Consider the following 19,178-nt stretch of genomic DNA (forward strand, 5'->3'; position numbering starts at 1 on the left):
ATTGGGTTGGCCAAAAAGTCCCTTTAGCTTTTTATATAAAATAAAAGACAAATTTTTTATTTTCACCAATAACTTTATTGATTTGTATATTTTGAGTATGTCAGCTCTCTCCCTTGTGACAGAATGTTGATAGTTCTCAGTTAATGTTTCAATTTGATTGCTATCAACTTCAGCTGGTCTCCGTGACTGTGGAACATTCATTGTCCAGTGAGAAATCTCCAGCATGAAAATTTGCAGACCACTTTTGAGACGTTTGATCAGTCACAGCACCTTCTTTCTCCATACACCGCACAAATCTCTTTTGCATTTCAGTTGCATTTTTACTTTTCTTGTAATAATGAAGAATCATATGCCAAAAATGTTGCCTATTTTCTTTCATCTTCAATAATAAAATGGCTACACAAAAATTCACCAATTCTGATAAGTTTTTTTAATGCATGCTGATATGACAATACAATCTAACAAAATTGTTTTGCATTAAATTAAAGATAACTAAGCACTATTAAAGCCATCTTATGGAAAAAACCAACAAACTTTTTGGCCAACCTAATATTTGTACAGCTTTCTTCCCTTCAGCATTCTGCCCTGTAAATTCTAGCTGAATTGGCCTCCTTGAACTCCCCACCTCATCTCTTGAATTCAGGGAGATTGCTGGACTCTACCTGGCTTCTCCCTCCTCGGCACTGCAGCCTGGATGGTGGCTTATCTTGTTTGTCGCTGCTTTCACTGGGATCACTGTCCCGTGTTGTCTGTTGTTTAATATCTGAGAACTATCACTTTGTGTATTTTTTCTAGATTTTTAGTTATTTAAGGTGGGAAGGGTAAATCCAATCTGGCATTTCATATTGGCTCATAGTGGAAGTTTTTTGGAGAGAGACAATACATAAGTAAAATATAAACAAATATATCAGGTAGTTATAAAACCTGACACAAGGAAAGGAAAGGAAGAATACTAAAGAATACTAAGACACTTGTGATTTTCTATAGGAAGGTGAGAGAAGGAGTAGATTGAGGCATTCACTGTTCTTCTGATTGTCTTATGTTATGTAACAGTTTGCCCCCAAACTTAATGAATTTTACTCACAGATGTTAATTGAAGCAAAGTTAGTCTAGGGCAGGTTGTTTCTGCTCTGCTAGGTGTCAGCTGGGCAGCTGGAAGGATGTCAGCCTGAATCATCTGAATGTTTTCTCACACACATGTATGGTGGCTGATGCTGGTTGCCAGCTGTGATCTCATGTTCAGCTGTGACTGGAACATCTACACATGACTTTTCCATGTGGCTACTTGGCTCCCACATAGCACAGTGGCCAGATTCTCATCACTATGTGAGATGATGATGGTTGTTAAAGTGTATTACCACTAAACTTATAGTGGTAATACAAATACAATGTTATATGTCAATTACATCTCATTAAAACTGGGAAAAATAATCTGTGACTTAGAATTTCTGATTTATACCCAAATCTTAAGGTTCCACTCTTTTTAAAAATGTAATTGTTTTTCATGTTAATATTATTCTTTATAACTATAGCAGAAATTTTCAGTAATCTCTATCAAATTCTAGAAAACTTGTTTACAAAAGATGTCTTTAGGTTAGTTCTCATTTCATTGTTTAACCTCTGTATTTTAAAGAAATAATTTGTAATTCATTTTGTTCTCTGTATACCATAGGATGTGTTTTGGAGATGCAGACAAAATATCTTTGATGAAATGAAGAAGAAATTTTTACAGGTAGACTGCTGATGTAATTGCTTTAGTGTGATAATCAGCAGACCAAGTAACAGCATGTCAGTACTTTTATTTAATAATAAGGCATGTGTTAAGTTTTATGCTTGTTTGACTATTTTATTTCTACCCAATTTTAATAATAAAGTCACCTTACATAAATATGTGTTTGATAGACCCTTGTTTTTTAGCAATATGGTGAGGGGGAAACTGACATAAAATCCATAAGAACCCTTTGCTTTGACTTTTGAGTGTATTAGTTGTCTCTCTCTTTTTTTAACAGACATTTATTTTTTGAAATATTAATGGTTCTGGGATTAAATCATTTAATAATTTACAGAGTCAAACCCAGAAATCATATTTGAAGAATTAAGTAAAACTGTTACTTTCCTGGCAGACTGTTATACATTACAAACCTAAACTTCCCTGGGATGTATCATCTCATTCTAACTTTTACTTAATACCTCATTTTTTCCAGGTCCCTTTAGCTCTAAGTTTTTTTCCCCAGTGTATTTCCTTAAACCTCTTCTGTCTTCTCCAAGACACCTGTGGGAAGATACCATTTAGACACAAATCATAGTACATCAGAATTTGCTGAGATGGTTGGCGTGGAGTCTTGGGAGGAACTTAATCTCTTTTTTCCCCCCATATAAGTTAGGATCGCCATCCCTACACCAAGAATTGTCACTTGTTAAAGTAAAAATGCACAGCCTGAATGAGGCTTATACATTTAATAAATTTCAATCAGCAAAAGTATTCACACCATCAATTCTCTTTTTAGGTATATTGCAGTATATTAAAAATCAACTATGGAGATTCAGAAGAGTATTATGTTAAGTCCTAATTTCTTAGCTCATAGAAGATCCTGTATCAAGAAGTAGATTTTAAAAAAGTATACAAAGTGTTATGTAGGTGGACTTAACGTGTGCATGTGTGTGTATTTTTAAGTTTATAACCATAATGCCATTCTTTGTAATAACATTGAAAAGAAGAAAGTTTTGAGAGAAAATAGACTGACTTAAATTTGTAGGTAAAGAGGTCCCTTCTAATGTTTTAAAACTCTTTATCTTAATTTTTCTCTCTGAAAAAAATTGAATCTTTATAACTTTGTGTTTTATTTGACATTAAGTTGTTTTCTGCATACTAATACCATGCTGAACATATACCATGAATTATATACCTTGTTTTCTGTTTTTTAAATAAGAAGCACCTAGGAAGTATTTTTTATGAAACAAAAATTTTGATGTTAGCTTCAAAGAACTCAGATTTGAAATCATCACTGCTGGGAAAGCCAAGAAAAGCCAAAATGACTCACGAGGCAAACACTAATTGGCTTAAGCAGGCTCTGAGATTTCCTAGAAGAATTATCTGTGTCAACCATTTCTAAATGTTTCTAGCAGTGAGCCGATCTTTGGAAGAAAAATGTTTTCAATGAAAAATCCCATTGTCTTTTACCTTTTGTAAATAAGACTATGGTTCTTTCTTTTTCACTTATTTTTCAGCTGCTTTCTTCAGACTTTGCTAGAAAATCTAGCTTTGTTTCTGCAGTGAACATAGAGGCAAAACACTCTCTTAGCATATACAGTGTTGACTTTCTCCTTATTCTTACAAGTATAATATTGCTATGAATTGTACATAAAATAAGTAGTTTTAATTTTTATGCTTTATGCCTTTTTTGTACTTGGCTACAGTTTCTGTGTAGAAAACTTTGTGCCCCTCAAATAGCTTCCCTGAGATAGTAAATGTTTTCCCTAGTGGGACATGCTTTAGACTCTCATAAAACTTTGCACTTTTCTCTTACCTATTTTCTCTTACTCCTCGTAGAACTGTTTTAACTAAAAAATTGTGTTCCCTTCCCTAAATTACATTGGGTGTATACTTAAATGGGCACCTTCCTCCCTGCTGACCCCCTCAGTAATCCACCATCACCAGCCTTCCTAGTTAGAGCTTGTCTGTGCTTAATTATATTTAGGTGTGTTTTTGTTATATATTGCTATGGAACAACCAACCCCAAAATTTAGTGTTTGAAACAACTAGATTATTTGCTCACAGTTCTTTCGAGGTTGCATTTGGGCAATGACTCAGCCCATGAGTTTTTTCAGTTCACATGGCATCATCTGGGATCATTATTGGGCACCATTTGGCTGGTGGCTGGCTTTGGATAGAATATGCAAGAAGGTTTCTGTAACCCCCAGATGCAGAGGAAATGCACAGGAAAGCTGTGCATTATATACAAGCACAGGAAAGAAAACTTTTATCACTAAAAAGATTAAAAGGCATACATGGAATTAAATATTGTGTTTACTATTGTACATTAAAGTCTTCAGAAATTCAATTGGGGATAATTTCCTCACATATTTGGGTGAAAAGTGAGGAGGCTGGAGTGCCTGTACCTTGTGTTCAGGTATTTAGGGAAAGAACTAGGAACTGTCAGCATCTGGCCATTTGATGTTGCTGCATCATTATTCTTATGTATAATACGTCAGCTCTTCTGATTTCTGAGTTCTTAGGTAAGGTCATCTTATTTGGACGATCAGTTCCAACCTATCTGAAACTTTAAAAATCTGGCCACCACATTATTATTTTATAACCCAGAAAACTTGAATCTACCTCTGAAGTTTATTATTGAAATTACAAAAGTAGATCTTTTGTAGTTGAAATGTAGTTGCTCCCTCTTTTATTATAAACTAGTTTTTAAAAAGGTCCACTTTGTATTTCTCAATTTGGGATTAAAATGTGTAAAACAATTCATTCTATGTTCAATAAGATACTTTAAGTTTATAGGGAAAGCTTTTTCTCCTTTGTGAGAAGTATTAATATATTAGTCACACTCTATTAGTAATTTTTGTTACCTGCTTATTTTATAGAAATTATTATCCTTTTCATTTTTAAATGGATTATTATTAGTAATTAAATATTTTGATTTGTCTGAAATATAGTGCCAGCCAATCTGTTTTAAACATTATACTTCTTTTATAACAACTTATTTCTGTTCTAAACTAATCAGATTAAATTTACCTTCAGTAATCTCTTGCAAACCCAAAATTGTACATGGCAGAAACAAATAATAATTGTATTAACCCATTAAATAAACAAACAAACCTTATGGCCATTCTCTTTTCAATACTAGTAAGTGATAATTATTCTTATTTAAAAGTGTATATATACAAGAAACAAAAGGTTATATTGTAAAAAAGTAAGGGAAGAAGTAAATTTTTGCATACTATAGCAGTTTGTACAGTTCATATTTCTGAAGAGCTTATCAAGGAGATATTGAGAAGTCTTCCAGTAAAATGACTGTTACGCTTGACTTTGATGGAAAGCACAAGATTTACATAATCAGATTGGCATATTAAAATAACTATTCTGGATTGAAGAAAGATAACATTGGAAGAAGTTATATTTCTCAGGAAGCCATTACCATTATTATGGTGTAAGGTTCTGATTGCTACAGGCAGAAATAAAGAGAAAACGGATAAGAATTTGGTGATTGTGTGCTGGCGAGGAGGAGGAAAGGACAAGGATGATGTTCAGCTCTCTGTGATTTCACCAGCTGGTGGATGAAGGTGCCATTCATTGAATTGGCTGTTACAGGAGAAGGAGGGAAAGAACTTCCACAAGTATCTGATGTAGCCTGTTGACCCCTGTGGAAAGTGATAAAGAAAAATGGTATCCTTCAGTAGCTTGAGGAGGGGCATAGCTTATTTGGAAAATGTCCTTAGAATTCTTTTTGTCTTAATAATTACTGAGAAAGAAGGAAGGAGAATTTGTGACCCTAACTTTCTTCTACATTGATAATTGAAAAGATTTTTTTCTTGCTTTTAAAAACTTCCTCCCTCTGCTGGCTGTTGTTTGGACAACCTTGTCAGCTCCCAGTACAATGGTAATGGGCTTTTTGGACATCTGGCTTACAGGTACAGCATCAAAAAGGTCTGGAGGCCTTGTTGCCTGTGTGTCTCTTAGTAATGGATTTTGTTATCTTAGACAACCCTCACTGCATTTCTACATAGTTCCCTTTCTATTTCTTCAGGCGACCCAGGTATGCTTGATTTGACTGCTAGCAAGGTAATGACACATTATTAAGGATCAGATTTTGTTATTTTTCAACTGCAAATTGCTCATGTATACTGTCTGCATGGCTTGTTGGCCATTGATTTACAGCCTTAAGAGGTGAAAGCAAATATCCACAAGAATGACTGTTGGTTTTTAAGTATGTCCCGGTTTCTCCAAAACAAACAAATATGGTGCTTTATATGTTTGATGTACACATTTACTAGCACAAAGAAAATAACATTTTGTGGGATTTTAAAAACATTTAATCATAGAAAATGTGGCTAATTATAATTGTTTTCCTTTAAAGATAAATATTTTTTTTATTTCAGATAGAAAATGCTGCTGAAGAACCTAGAGTCTTATGTATAATACAAGATACTACTAATTCAAAGACAGTGAATGAACGGATCACTTTAAATTTACCAGCTTCGACTCCACTCAGAAAGCTCTTTGAAGATGTGGCCAATAAAGTAGGCTACATAAATGGAACCTTTGATTTGGTGTGGGGAAATGGAATCAATACTGCTGATATGGTAAACCCTACACTTAAAAAGCATCTTCTCTTAAGTGGCTAATAATAATATAGTCATTTTTATTGTTCTTATAAGTGAATATATTAAATCCTGGAACCCTTTTCAGTATGAGCAAAACTGTAACATTAAGAGCCTATGTGCAATTTAGTAATTGCATCCCTCTTTATCCCTTTGCCTTCATTCTAGATTCAATATTTGTTTATCCTAAAGTTTGCACCTTCAGTTTTTTTAATTCATGTAATATGACTATCATATTGTGTCAACTACAAAAGAATTTGTAGCATTTACTGAATGGAATGATGTTCCTCTTGTATTTTTAAAATGAAAAATTGCATATATAGAATTATATATATTTTATCATCTAATTTTTGGAAAAGAAGAAAAAAGTGTATATAGAAAGAGAAATGAGTAAAAGAATATATACAGTAGCGTTAACAGAGATTACACACCAGATAGAGTGGTAAGCCTCTGATCAAGAAGTTCCGTGGTACCATGACATCTACTTCAAGGATCTCACAATCCAGTTGTAGAGACAGATGTATCAACAAATAATTACACTACTATGTTTTAAGTACTATATTACACATTTCCCCTGAGTGCAAAGAGGAGGCACTGACCAGTTTTGCATGGGATAGTGGTGGAGGAGACTGTTGAGTTGGCTCTAACTGCACTGTTAGTATTCTGAATAGTCTTTTTTGTTTCCTGTCTCTCAGTCCAGGTTCACTCCACATAGTACTGTTTGGTTTAGAGTTACCTTCAGTCATCTTAAACCATAGCACTCTTCAGTGACTGCACAGTGCCCACAATTAAAAATCAGATTCCCTACGTTAGCAATCAAGACAAGCTACATTTGGTCCTTAACTCCCAGATACTGGATTAATTTATTTTCTCAACACAATTTTCCATACTTTTCCATATCCATGTTTTTGTTTATATTACCTCTTTTTATCCTTTGCTGTTACTGCTCTTAAGTTTTTCAGGAAAATGCCTTTAATGGCAAATGAAATGAAATGTGTATCCCTATGGTATTTGGAGGGCATAGCTTCATTGGCTCTATAGAATAATCAAAACTGTTTGATGTTGCTTGATACACCTTTAAAATTCATGATATTTTGCTTTCTGTTCCATATATTTTTTAAATATAGAACTAATATTTTAAACTAGCTTTTCCCTTTGAAATTGATCAATGAAAATTAATAGTCCAACAAACTATACAAAGAGAAACAATATTTAATCTGAAACTTTGAATACTTCCTGTTATATCACCATATAACTTCTAGTGTTGCCTCTTTTTTAAAGTATAGCTCTATACTGTCATATATGTCTACCCAAGTCCTTTTTATATTTCAATTTTAAAAAGACTTACTTGATGCTTTCTTCATGCAACTTTAAATGTAATCTCACTATCTTTGTCTTCCTATTCCATTTTTTTCTTCTGCTGTGCCACTTATCAGAGTCTCCTTTTATTATAGTTGTCACTCATTTGTGCCATTCCATTTGGTGGTCTGTATTTTGATAGTTAGGGCCTCACAGCACTAATTTTGTGTCCTCTATAGATATTCCCTTTAGGTGTTCAAAAAGTGTTTATTAATTTAACATCTATATAATTTCAAATAGCTCTATGTCAGGATTACTATTTCTCTTTCTTTAGTTATTCTTTAAGCTACACTTTAGCTGTTCTTAAGTACTCAGTTTCCCTGTTTGCCTACTATACATTTCTAAAAGTAAACTTTCAGCTGCTTACTATGAAATGCTGAGTGTATGCTTCTCTGAAAACCTAGTACATTTAGCTACTCACTGTCTGGTACACATAAACACATTTATTGAGGTAAAACTACTATATATTCAAACTATATCATCTGATCTTTTATTTCCTGCCAGAGAACGTAAGGGACCCAAAATCTCTCCTCCTCCTATGTAACTTCTTGTAGTTTCAGGTTTACTATTTCCTATTTTTCCCATGGATTTCTAGAGCCAGAGGTAAGAAATATATCATATAGTTTATTTCCCTAACACTTTTTGCACTTACTAGGTATCTAGTATTGTTTTGATACTAGGCTCTATACAAATACAACCTCATTGAATCCCTATAACTACTTTGTAAGGTAGGTGATGTTACATCCTAATATTACAGCTGAGGCAACTGAGTGATAGGGAAGTGAAGTAACTTTAACCTGCGCAAAGTCACATAAATAGCAAGTGGAAAAATCAGTTAATTTTTTTGTCCTGTACTTTTTAAAAAAAATTATTTACTTATTTTTAGAGAGAGGGGAAGGGAGGAAGAAAGAGAAGGAGAGAAACATCAGTGTGTGGTTGCCTCTTGTGTGCCCCCTAATGGGGACCTGACCTGCAACCCATTCATGTGCCCTGACTGGGAATTGAACCAGCGACTCTTTGCTTCACAGTCCAGAACTCAATCCACTGAGCCATACCAGCCAGGGCTCAATACCTATACTTTCATAAAGTGTTGCTTTTCTAAGAAATAAAAATGTTTCAGTAATATAAGTCCTTTTGAGGAGACATCCTTCATGTCTTTGAAACATAAAAAAATTTCTTAGTATAACAATTTTTTAATACAAGAATAGGGTGGGTATTCATCCCATCATACATTTTTCTCAACAATTGACTAGAGCAGGGGTGTCCAACCCATGGTCTGCGGGCTGCATAGTTAGGGTTAATTACATGAGGACATTTTTTGCCTATCTGTGGTGGCAGATATCACAAAAATTATGCATGGACCTTTTATTTTTGCTCATCAGTTTTTGTTAGTGTTTGTATATTTAACATGTAGCCCAAGACAACTTTTCTTCCAGTGTGGCCAGAGACGCCAAAAGGTTGAGCACCCCTGGATTACAGTGTGAGTGCGTAGGGCTTGGAGTATACAGAGCTCCATCTCACATTCATCAGTTGGAATGTATCAGAATGACAGCTAGTGCTGAAATTGCTCTAACACATAAAAAAGTTAGGTAAAGACTAAATATCTTAGATGTTTAATTTTCAAAGGGTGATCACTTTTATCTTCCTGGGATCCCCTGGGTCCTGGCAGTGGACTTAAAATAAGTATCATTTACTAGGACAGGCTTTTTTCCTTAAGGGGTCTTTCTAAAGGTGCCCATTTTGTTATAGTACATAATTATTTTGGCTTGTTTAGTGTGTTGTTTATTTGGGAATTCTTAATATATTCATATATAAAAACATGTTTTTAGTTATATGAAATTATCTCCAGTTGATTTTCATGAAAATCTGTTAAATACTACATTGCATATATTTTACAGAGCATAAACCACAAGTGTTTATAATTCTTTTTTTGTGGAGTGCTTTAACCTTTACCTTTTCTCCTTTTTGTTTTTGGACATCGATCAGGGATTGGCAGTATCTGGGATGCCTGTCAGTGTACGCACTGTCACTGGATTTAGCCATCCCAGTACATGAGTGGATGAGTTAATTCCAAATGTAGTTTAATGAACTTCACCAGAATCTTTGTTTAAAAAATGATTTGAGCCCAATAATTGTTGATATATGTTCATTTGCATATTACCTTATTTAGTGTTGCAGCAAATGTTTTTCATAATCTGAGATATTTTACTTTATGCCTGTAGGCTCCACTAGATCATACCAGTGACAAGTCTCTTCTTGATGCTAATTTTGAGCCCGGAAAGAAGAACTTTCTGCATTTAACGGATAAAGATGGTGAACAGCCTCAAATACTGCTGGTAAACTATTTAGAAAGCCATTCATATTTTTTGTGCATTGTTACCTACTACTTGGGAAGCAGTTTTCCAAAGGAAGAAGGAGAGAGTATTTTTAATTTATGTATTTAATTTATTATAGAAAAATAAATTTATTTATTTAAAGAAAAGTATAGTTGACTATAATAAAGTATGTTGGTTTGTTAACAGTGTAGATGTTCACATGGCTGCAATGGGCATCCATAGCCCTGTTGTTTGTGTATATGGCCTGTTGCCATGGGGAACACAGGTTGCTATCTTCAAGACCACCACCACAACAGGGATGGGGATGGGATTAGGATAAATTAAAGTGACACAAAGATCTCCTACTGTGCTTTGGTGCCCTTTCCTTTGGTTAAGCATTTGCTTGGTTGCTGTAAATCTTTGACAGTTTTGCCCTACATTTTTTGGTATTTTGGAGAAGGGGCAGACCCCCCCCCCCCCCCCCCCAGAATTCTCTACTCTGTCATTTTCACTCCCACTGCCCACCCCCATTCCTGCTTTTTGGGAGAATGAATAGTTTGTAAATTATATGATATATTTCTATTCTTTTAGTGTTGACTCCAATTCATATTTTGATATGATTTCCTGTCTGGTGTAGTGGTCTTAGAGATGATTAAATCCAGTAATTCCCAATTCAAGTGGCATTCATTAAAAAAAGATTGAGAAAACTTGGTCTGATTTAACCTTGCTATTTCATGGACTGAAGAAAGGGAGGCTCAGAGTTCATGGACTTTTTCAGAACTCTTCTCTTCAGTGGAACTTTCCTTAGGAAAAGTTCTGTGTGATGCTTTTCCTTTAGAAGCCTATTGTGAAGTATAATGCCCCTCTGCACAGTAGGTAGTAATTAAACATAGGGTATCCATACTGAAGCAATATTAAAATATGCCCTCCAACCTTTTAAGATCTCTGATTTTTATAACATTATGAGAAGATTTTGATTAGTTTGACATTGCAATCAGCTAAAAATTTTAGAACCTCTGGATTCACAATTTGGGAATTCATATTTTAAAATTCATAGTAATTAACTTCAGCTCTGTGTTAATTGTTTGCACTGATTTTATATCCTTAAGTCCTTTTCAACATTTTTCTCATTGATGGGAGATTTCTTATTAGAGACAGTAAGGAAACTATCCATTCGATTCAACGCTTACTGAGTATCCCCTACCAGCCAGGCCTGTTGGCAAGGATGATGTAAAAATAAGCAATAGATTCTGTAGTTCATGATGGTACTTTTGATTTATTAGTACCAACAAATCTTCTTCTCATGTAAATGAAATTTGAAAGATAATTGAAGAAAATTGATAGTAACCAGAGGGGTAGGAGGAGAGGGATAATGAGGGAAAATAGTGGAAGGTCCATCAAGGAATATGTGTAAAGGACTCATGGACACACCAAAGGGGGTATGTTCATAAAATAAAATGTCTGTGATATTTAAAAATAAAATCCATTTAAAAAAAGAATAGAAAATTGAGAAAGTAAGAACTCAGGAAGGAGACATGAGCACCTCTCCAAAGTGTTTTTTATCAGCCATCTTTCAAACATCTCTACAGGCAACATTCAGAGTAGACACTTTTTTAAATATCTTGCTGGTAACAGTAATAATAATGCCTTGTGTTTTTTTCCTTGCCTCAGCGATTATTAGTATGTTTTTGTTTTTACTGTTTCAACAACATTTGCCATTTAGTAAATATTGGTTATGTTGCATTTTAGGAGGATTCCAGTGCTGGGGATGACAGTGTCCATGACAGATTTATAGGGCCACTTCCAAGAGAAGGTTCTGTGGGCTCTACCAATGATTATGTCAGCCAAAGCTACTCCTATTCATCTATTTTGAATAAGTCAGAAACTGGTAAGATTTGTCTTTGCTGTATTTTCATGAAGTATAGGGCATTAGCCCAGAGTAATATCAGCAGTCTCAAACCTAATCCCCTCATTTTGTGGATTAGAAAACTTGAGACCCAGAGTAAGATCAGTGGTTAGCAGAAGCAAAATTAGAATAAGAATGTGGTGTCCATTTTCCTCAACTTGTTGTTTTTATCATATTCTTACTGCCACTATTTAGTAATAAAGTAAAAAATATTGAATTTATATTTTGAAGGAAGACTATTATTTTTGGTAAGTTTTTATTTGGAATTTAACATTAAATTTTTTATATTGACTTCCTTGGCAAGGAATGCCTCTTGTTACCTCCTTTTGGATTACAATAGACTGTGGAGGATACTTGCATTTTAAAGCAGATAGGCCAGGCTTATTTTATTAGACCCACTATGTTATCTTTCAGTTTAATCTAATCATATATTCGACATTAATCTTATAATTTAAAAGTTGTGTTAACTTTTTTCCAAACATGATTAAACCTAGATTTTTGAAATTTTTCAATTTATTGAGCTAGTGAAATTGATTTTTAAATGTAAACACTATTCCCTTACATATGATTGGTAAATTGCCTAAAAATAAAATGTACATACATACTTTTACATATCATTTCATCTTACAACAGACCTTTGCAGTAGATGGTATTATTCATATTAAAATAAATGGAAACTGGGGTACAGAAAAGCCTTTGATTTTGTAGCTAGTTGATGTTCAGTATGCCTTTTGAACCTTTATTCTTAGAAATTCAGAACAGATGATTTGAAATATTGCATACAAATATCTGGAATAAGAAAACTATTGAGTTACATTGCACATTGAGTTTGAACGTGATCTGTAATCTTCCATTTACTATATTTTGTAATTAAAATACAGAATAATTTTCTCATAGCTAATCATTTGTTCAGGCTTAAATGTTGTATTTGTTCTGAAACTGCAGTAAAAGCTGGTCATGTTTGGTATTTAGGATGGTTTATATCAGCAGAACTTTTTGTAGTAGACTACCAAGAATAAGAAGGAATTCAAAATTATCTTCTGTTTCAGATAATAGACAATAAGGCTATTTCTTATTACACTGCCTATGATAGTGATTTTCAAATTTTTATTTTTTAAAAAATCATTTGGGGATACTTGTTAATAGGTTCCAAAGCAATAGTGATTTAGTTGCTCTGGAACAGGCTGGATAAATTGCATTTTGTTTTAAATGAGCATCCTAGATTATTCTGAGATAGTTGGAATACCGAGAAAATTCCAGATTTAACACATCAAGATTGTTAAAATATTTGCTTTGTATTCTGACATCCAGTTCAGCCTTTCTACAAACAGTGTTTACAAAACTCCTACTTTGTGATGTGTATATATGGCTCTTTGATGCCCATAAATTTCTAAAGACTAAAACATTCTTTAAAAATGCCTTTTCTCTGATTATATACATAGAATACATATTTATTGACATACAATAAAATAAAAAAGTGAAAATAACTGATAGTACTCCTAGGGGAAACTACTTTTAGTGGTTTGCTTATTTATGTATTTCCCTACATGTATGCTTTTAGGAAAATCATGATAGCAAATTTTTAGTCTATATATTTTTTACTTAAATACTATATGGGGAGCATTTTTCAATTATTAAGTAGTATTTTAGTATGGGGTTGAAAATTAAAATGACTGAAAATTAGTGTTTTAGTATATGGTTTAGGTTTTTAAACTGTCCGTTACTGGTTTCATAATGAACACTCTTTTACGTAAGTTTTTATTTTTATGTCAGATTATTTCCTTAGGGTAAGTTCCCAGAAATTGAATTACTAAGTTGAAATTTATTTTTAAAAAATGTAGAGGCCTTTGAAATACATTGCCATATAATCATAGTTTTTATTTCCAATTATTGTACCTCGCACACCTCTGCTCCATTCCTTATTCCTACCTGCATTTTTTCTCCAGTATTTTGGAGCACTGCCTTTCTGAATTGAAACAGTCTGTAAGCATCCCAGGGAACCATACTTCAAAATTCATTTTAGTTACTAGACAGGTGTATAAAAAATCAGTGGTACAGATAGACAATGGAATATTACTTGGCCACGAAAAAGACTGAAATCTTACTATTCAATATTGGTGACAGCATGGATAGACCTAGAACATATCATGCTAAATAAAATAAGTCAGTTGGCAAAATAAAATTACCATACACAAAATAAATGAATAGACAAAATGGACTAATAGGTACAGACTCATGGTTGCCAGAGGGGAGGGGAATCCAGGTACTGGGTAAGAGGTAAAGGGATTAATAAGTACAAATTGGCAGTTACAGAATAATAACAGGAATGTAAAGCACAACATAGAGAATACAGTCAGTAACATTGTAATAACCATGTATAATATCAGGTGGGTATTGGAAACACTGGGGGAACACTTTGTAATGTATATAATTGTGTAACCACTATGCTATACACTTGAAACTAGTACAAAATAATATTGAATGTAGACTGTAATTGAAAAAATAAAATTTAAGTTAAAAACTCTTACTATTTTAGTCACTATTGAATTTGCATTTTCCTTAAGAAATTACTGTAAATCTTTAAAGATCACAAATAAATGATACATGATTGGTCTATCAGTGCACAAAAGACAATAGTAGTATTTTTAAAGCTATGTGTACAGTGGTCTCCTGACTGTAGCCCTGTTTTTTGTTTTTGTTTCTTGTGGGAAAGGGTCTGTTTATATCAAGAATGAAATAATGCTTTTAATTATTAATAATCAGGCTAGATATCATACAGACTTGAGTTACTTGTAAATCATATTCTCTTCCCCTTCATGTGCACCCATTACTTGCAGGTTCAAACCCTGCCCTTAAAGTCTGATGAGGAAGAAATATAAGTAAATAAGTAATTGTAGGATAGTGAGATTAAAGTCTCTGATATAGATTTAGGATGGGGTGTTATGAAAAAAACTCATGTGGGGGATGGGTAGTAATTGAAGCAATTTATAATTATAAAAAATGTAAAGTAAACTATATAAACACAGTGTTCTTAAAACAAAGGTGAAAGCCTTTCCAAATCAAAGCTTGAACTTTTGTCCAAAGTGAAAGGTGGTAGCAGCTTGGTCCTTTAGAATTGTGCAGGTGCAAATAGTGTGAAATCTATTCCTCTTTTTCCCAACTGACCAAGGTTCATCAGGAATATTTTTTGGTCCTTTCGTTGCTTTCTTTGGCAATACAGTTATCCACATAGCCTGTCATTTCTAAAAACATTTTAAAGTAATTGTTGGAGAACTGAAAAGCTTTTGAAAAGCTTTAGTGAACACCTTCAGCATCTTTTGAGAAAGGATTTAAGTTTTGATTCTTTTCTTTTTCTACTGATTTCTTTTAAGCACGCGTGAGAGAGAGAGGAAGACGGGCGTGGGGAGGCATCGATTTGTTGTTCCACTTATTTATACATTCATTGGTTGATTCTTGTACGTGCCCTGACCATGATCAAACCTGCAGTTTTGACATATCTGGGTGGTGCTCTAACTGACTGAGCTACTCGGCCAGGGCAGATTTAAGGTTTTTTTGAGACAATCAAGTTATTCAGTATTAAGTAAGAGTAAATAAGTTTAATTATTAGGCAAAGTATTTACTACATTTTGCTCAAATAATGAGGTATAACTAAAATGGTGACACTGATTTTTTTAAGTATATGTACATCTCATAAACTGGGCCTTTGGTCTACTTGTAAAGAAAAGTTCCTAAAATGTTCTCAACAGTGGTAGCTATATCCAGTTAGATATAGAAAACTAATACTTTTATTTTATTATTATCATTTTTGAAAAGCACTTGTGAGCATTTAATGAACTTCCTCTGTGGCTTCAAGCTACCAGGACAGTCTTCCCCAGTACCCTTAAGCTCCTCAGCTTAAATTTTAAGTTCATAGAAGTTTCTCCTTTTCCTTTTTTCCTGCCATCCCTCTGATCTTCCCTACTTCCACTCCTGTCTTCTTCTCCTCTTACTTTATAGTCACTCTTTATATAACATGCTGACCTATAGAATCTGACAATTACTAGGCTTGTTAAAATAGAGGAAGTCATTCTGAGTTTTTGTATAATGAGTTTATCTCATGTTACTAATTCTTAGTAGGAAATTGGGTTATAGGACCTGATAACAGGGATAGCTGGATCAGTTCCGCCTTCCTAGATTGGGCAGGCATGCTAGGTAAAGTGAATATGTTTATCCTTTTCAATTTTAAACCACAACTTTCAGATTTGGGGAACAAAGATTATTTTTATGTCAATGAAACATATGGTATTAAACATATTTCTCTTAAAGTTTTATTAAATGCTACCAAATATTCATGTGTACCACTGGACATATAACAAGATATCCTGCCTTTCTGAGAAACAAAGTATACATAGTGCACATATTTCTTAGGTGCTGTTGAAAAAAGTGAAAATAATTTCCACCAAAGTACCCTTAACCTCTCAGTTTGTACTGTTTTAACTTTGTAATAAGTTCTCCTTTGTTATTTTTTAATATAAATACTGACTCATATATATTTTGTGCTCTCTTTTTAAAGGATATGTGGGATTAGTAAACCAAGCAATGACTTGCTATTTGAATAGCCTTTTGCAAACACTTTTTATGACTCCTGAATTTAGGAATGCATTATATAAGTAAGTATTTTTTAAATTCTATAAATAAAATATAGTTTTTAACGAATAAAATCTAATTTATCTTTGTACAGTTGTTTGTAAAGTTTGGGGTATTTCTTACTTCGTGAAACACACCAGAATAGTATATAAGAAAATGATTTTTATGAGAGATTGGCATATGAAAAATTTATGGAGAGAGAGAATCAGAAATGCATAGACAGCAAGGGGTAAATTGATGGGATTTACATTTGGGATAAACTATTGTTTATAAGCTTCTCTTTCTTAAAGCTTTAACACCTTTATGAAGAAATATGTTACCTGCTTTTTGAGATAATCTGAATATGTAAGCCACATCTTCTTTCTCTTCACTTCTCAATTTAAGAAACAAAGTTGTCTTTTTAAACATGCAAACTTTGTTTCTAATTAATATATGAAGCATCTGTTCTGTGTTTTGTGTTTGCATGTGTGTTTTTAAAAGACTACATATATATCAGATATTTTAAAATGCTTTATGAAGGAAGTCCATAAGTAAATAAACTCTAAAGTTTATTTACACATCCTTGTTTATTAACATACCCTTGCCTTTTATATTTCCTTTAAGATGTACCAAACTTCTACTTTTAATTTAAAAGACATTTTAAAGTACAAATAAACTGATTTCTTTCCTTTTTCATGTAATTTTTTAGTAACATCTTTGAAATTACTATAAATACGTACTTAAAGTATTTTGGAAACTTTTAATATTATTGTATTGTTCAAACAACATACTACTATTGCATTCATATGTAAGCTCAATTTACTTATAAAAGTTATCTTTTTCATTCAGCAAGTATTTGTTACCCAGTAGCGTTTATGTGTACTAGGCACTTGGTGGATAGAGATGGAGTAAGGTCTTTTTGTTCTTAAGTTACAGATCTCTATACATCAATACCAACATGTGTATTTATGAAATAGTTTCAATAACATCTAAGGATAGCTAAATACCATGAGATTTTAGAAAGAAGGGAGATTAATGAAATGTGAAGTGGCTTAGTGTAGAAAGTAGAATTTGAGGTCATAAAGCTAGGTATGATTTGGCCAGGTTGGAAAGATAGAGAAAGTATTGCAGATGGGGATACTTTCAAGAGCAAAAAGGAGCACTAGTAAGTGCTACTTGAAAGTTAGTTATTATTAGTTTGTATCAGACACTGTATTGAGCACTTTACATATAGATTCATTTAATTCTTATGGTAACTGTATAAATTATACAATGTTATTATCCACATTATACAAAGGAGGTCATTGAAGGCACATAGAGGTTAAGTACTTTTCTAGAGTCCATCATGCTAGAAGTGGCACACCAGGTACATGTCACAATCCTTTTCCCTATGCTGCCTATGTTATAGCTGATGCCAATAAATATGTATGTCCTAGGGGCCTCCAGGAGATAGCATAATTGCAGTTTCGTCAAGAGACTGGAAGTTGAGGTTAATAGATAAAGTTTGGAACCTGCCCTGAAAACTAGAACAAACTGAACAGTCTAGGGTGTTGTGCCTGCTTTGGCAAGCAGTGCCTGGGAGGGAATGGGGATCCCAGGAGTTTGATTAATCATGAGACTTAAGCCCTGAAAATGGTCTGTAAATACATAGTATTGTGGAGAAGACTAAGAGCATAGCCAGGGCTACTCACTCAGCAAATTAATATTCAGTACTTACTGTGTGTTAAGCACTCTTTAGGGCACAGAGATTACAGTGGTGAATCTAAAACAATGGCCCTCCCTTCAAGCTTCCATAAGTCAGTTTATATAAATGAGTTCATTTTACATAATCATGTATGCAACAAAGAAAATAAAGCAGGACAATGTGGAAAGAGTAACTGTCAGCAGGTGAAGTCAGAGAATTCCTCTCTAAGGAACTACCTACCATGTGAATAGACTTCACAGGGACCAGTTTTGTGAAGATCTGGGGGAAGAACATTCAAGACAGACAGAACTGCAAGTACAAAGGCCTTTGAGGAACAAAAATCCATTGTGTCTGGAGATCAGTGAGTGAGGAGGGGAAGCGAGACATAAGGTTAAACATGAAGGCAAAATGCCGTGGGGATGGTGAGAATAGAGTGATGTTTGTTGCCAGCTGGGAAACAAAGCCTGAGAGCCTAATGCTGTTTCCTAATGTAGACCCTAGGAAGGGGGATGGCTTGTTAAAAAGGCTGGGCCTTCCTGCACTATAGACAGGGTAGCACTGGCATGAAAGGATAGAGTTTTATTTCTTTCTTTGCTTGTTGTATGATAGTCAACAGAGACTCTGCTGCTTTAGGTGTGGAGGCATGTAAGTGATGTGTTAAATACATTGTTTCGGGAAAGTTTATATATTGCAGCATGCAGAATTGATTTGAAAGATAAGGGAACCCTGAAGGAGTCTGTTATTAAACCTGGCACAGATGTATGAGGCTCAGAATGAAGCTGGTGGTAGTGCTTATTATATTTCAGATTGAAAACTGATACGACTTAGTGACAAATTTTATTTAGGAGTAAAGGAAAAGGAAGAATCAAATATGGCACCAAAGTTTCTAATTTAGCTGACTGGAGTAACAGCAAGTACCAACAAGATTTAAGACCTTTTTAAGGTATTTGCACCAGGACTAAAGGACAGGTGAGAATTC

At 33.8% G+C, this 19,178-nt stretch overlaps 1 protein-coding gene across 2 annotated transcripts in view; it reads left to right on the forward strand.

Moving 5' to 3' along the window:
- Positions 1 to 19,178, forward strand: part of USP47 (ubiquitin specific peptidase 47) — a 107,435-nt gene that overhangs the window by 30,180 nt on the left and 58,077 nt on the right. The window contains exons 2-6 of one of the 2 annotated variants that reach the window (XM_028515547.2): positions 1,673 to 1,732; positions 6,109 to 6,312; positions 9,912 to 10,025; positions 11,754 to 11,892; positions 16,463 to 16,559. In XM_028515547.2, the coding sequence (XP_028371348.1) occupies positions 1,673 to 1,732; positions 6,109 to 6,312; positions 9,912 to 10,025; positions 11,754 to 11,892; positions 16,463 to 16,559 (614 nt within the window). The remainder of the gene's footprint in view (positions 1 to 1,672; positions 1,733 to 6,108; positions 6,313 to 9,911; positions 10,026 to 11,753; positions 11,893 to 16,462; positions 16,560 to 19,178) is intronic. The other variant, XM_028515548.1, reaches the window with a different exon arrangement.

The sequence above is a fragment of the Phyllostomus discolor genome, chromosome 6 (assembly GCF_004126475.2).
Source record: "Phyllostomus discolor isolate MPI-MPIP mPhyDis1 chromosome 6, mPhyDis1.pri.v3, whole genome shotgun sequence".
Classification (NCBI taxonomy): domain Eukaryota; kingdom Metazoa; phylum Chordata; class Mammalia; order Chiroptera; family Phyllostomidae; genus Phyllostomus; species Phyllostomus discolor.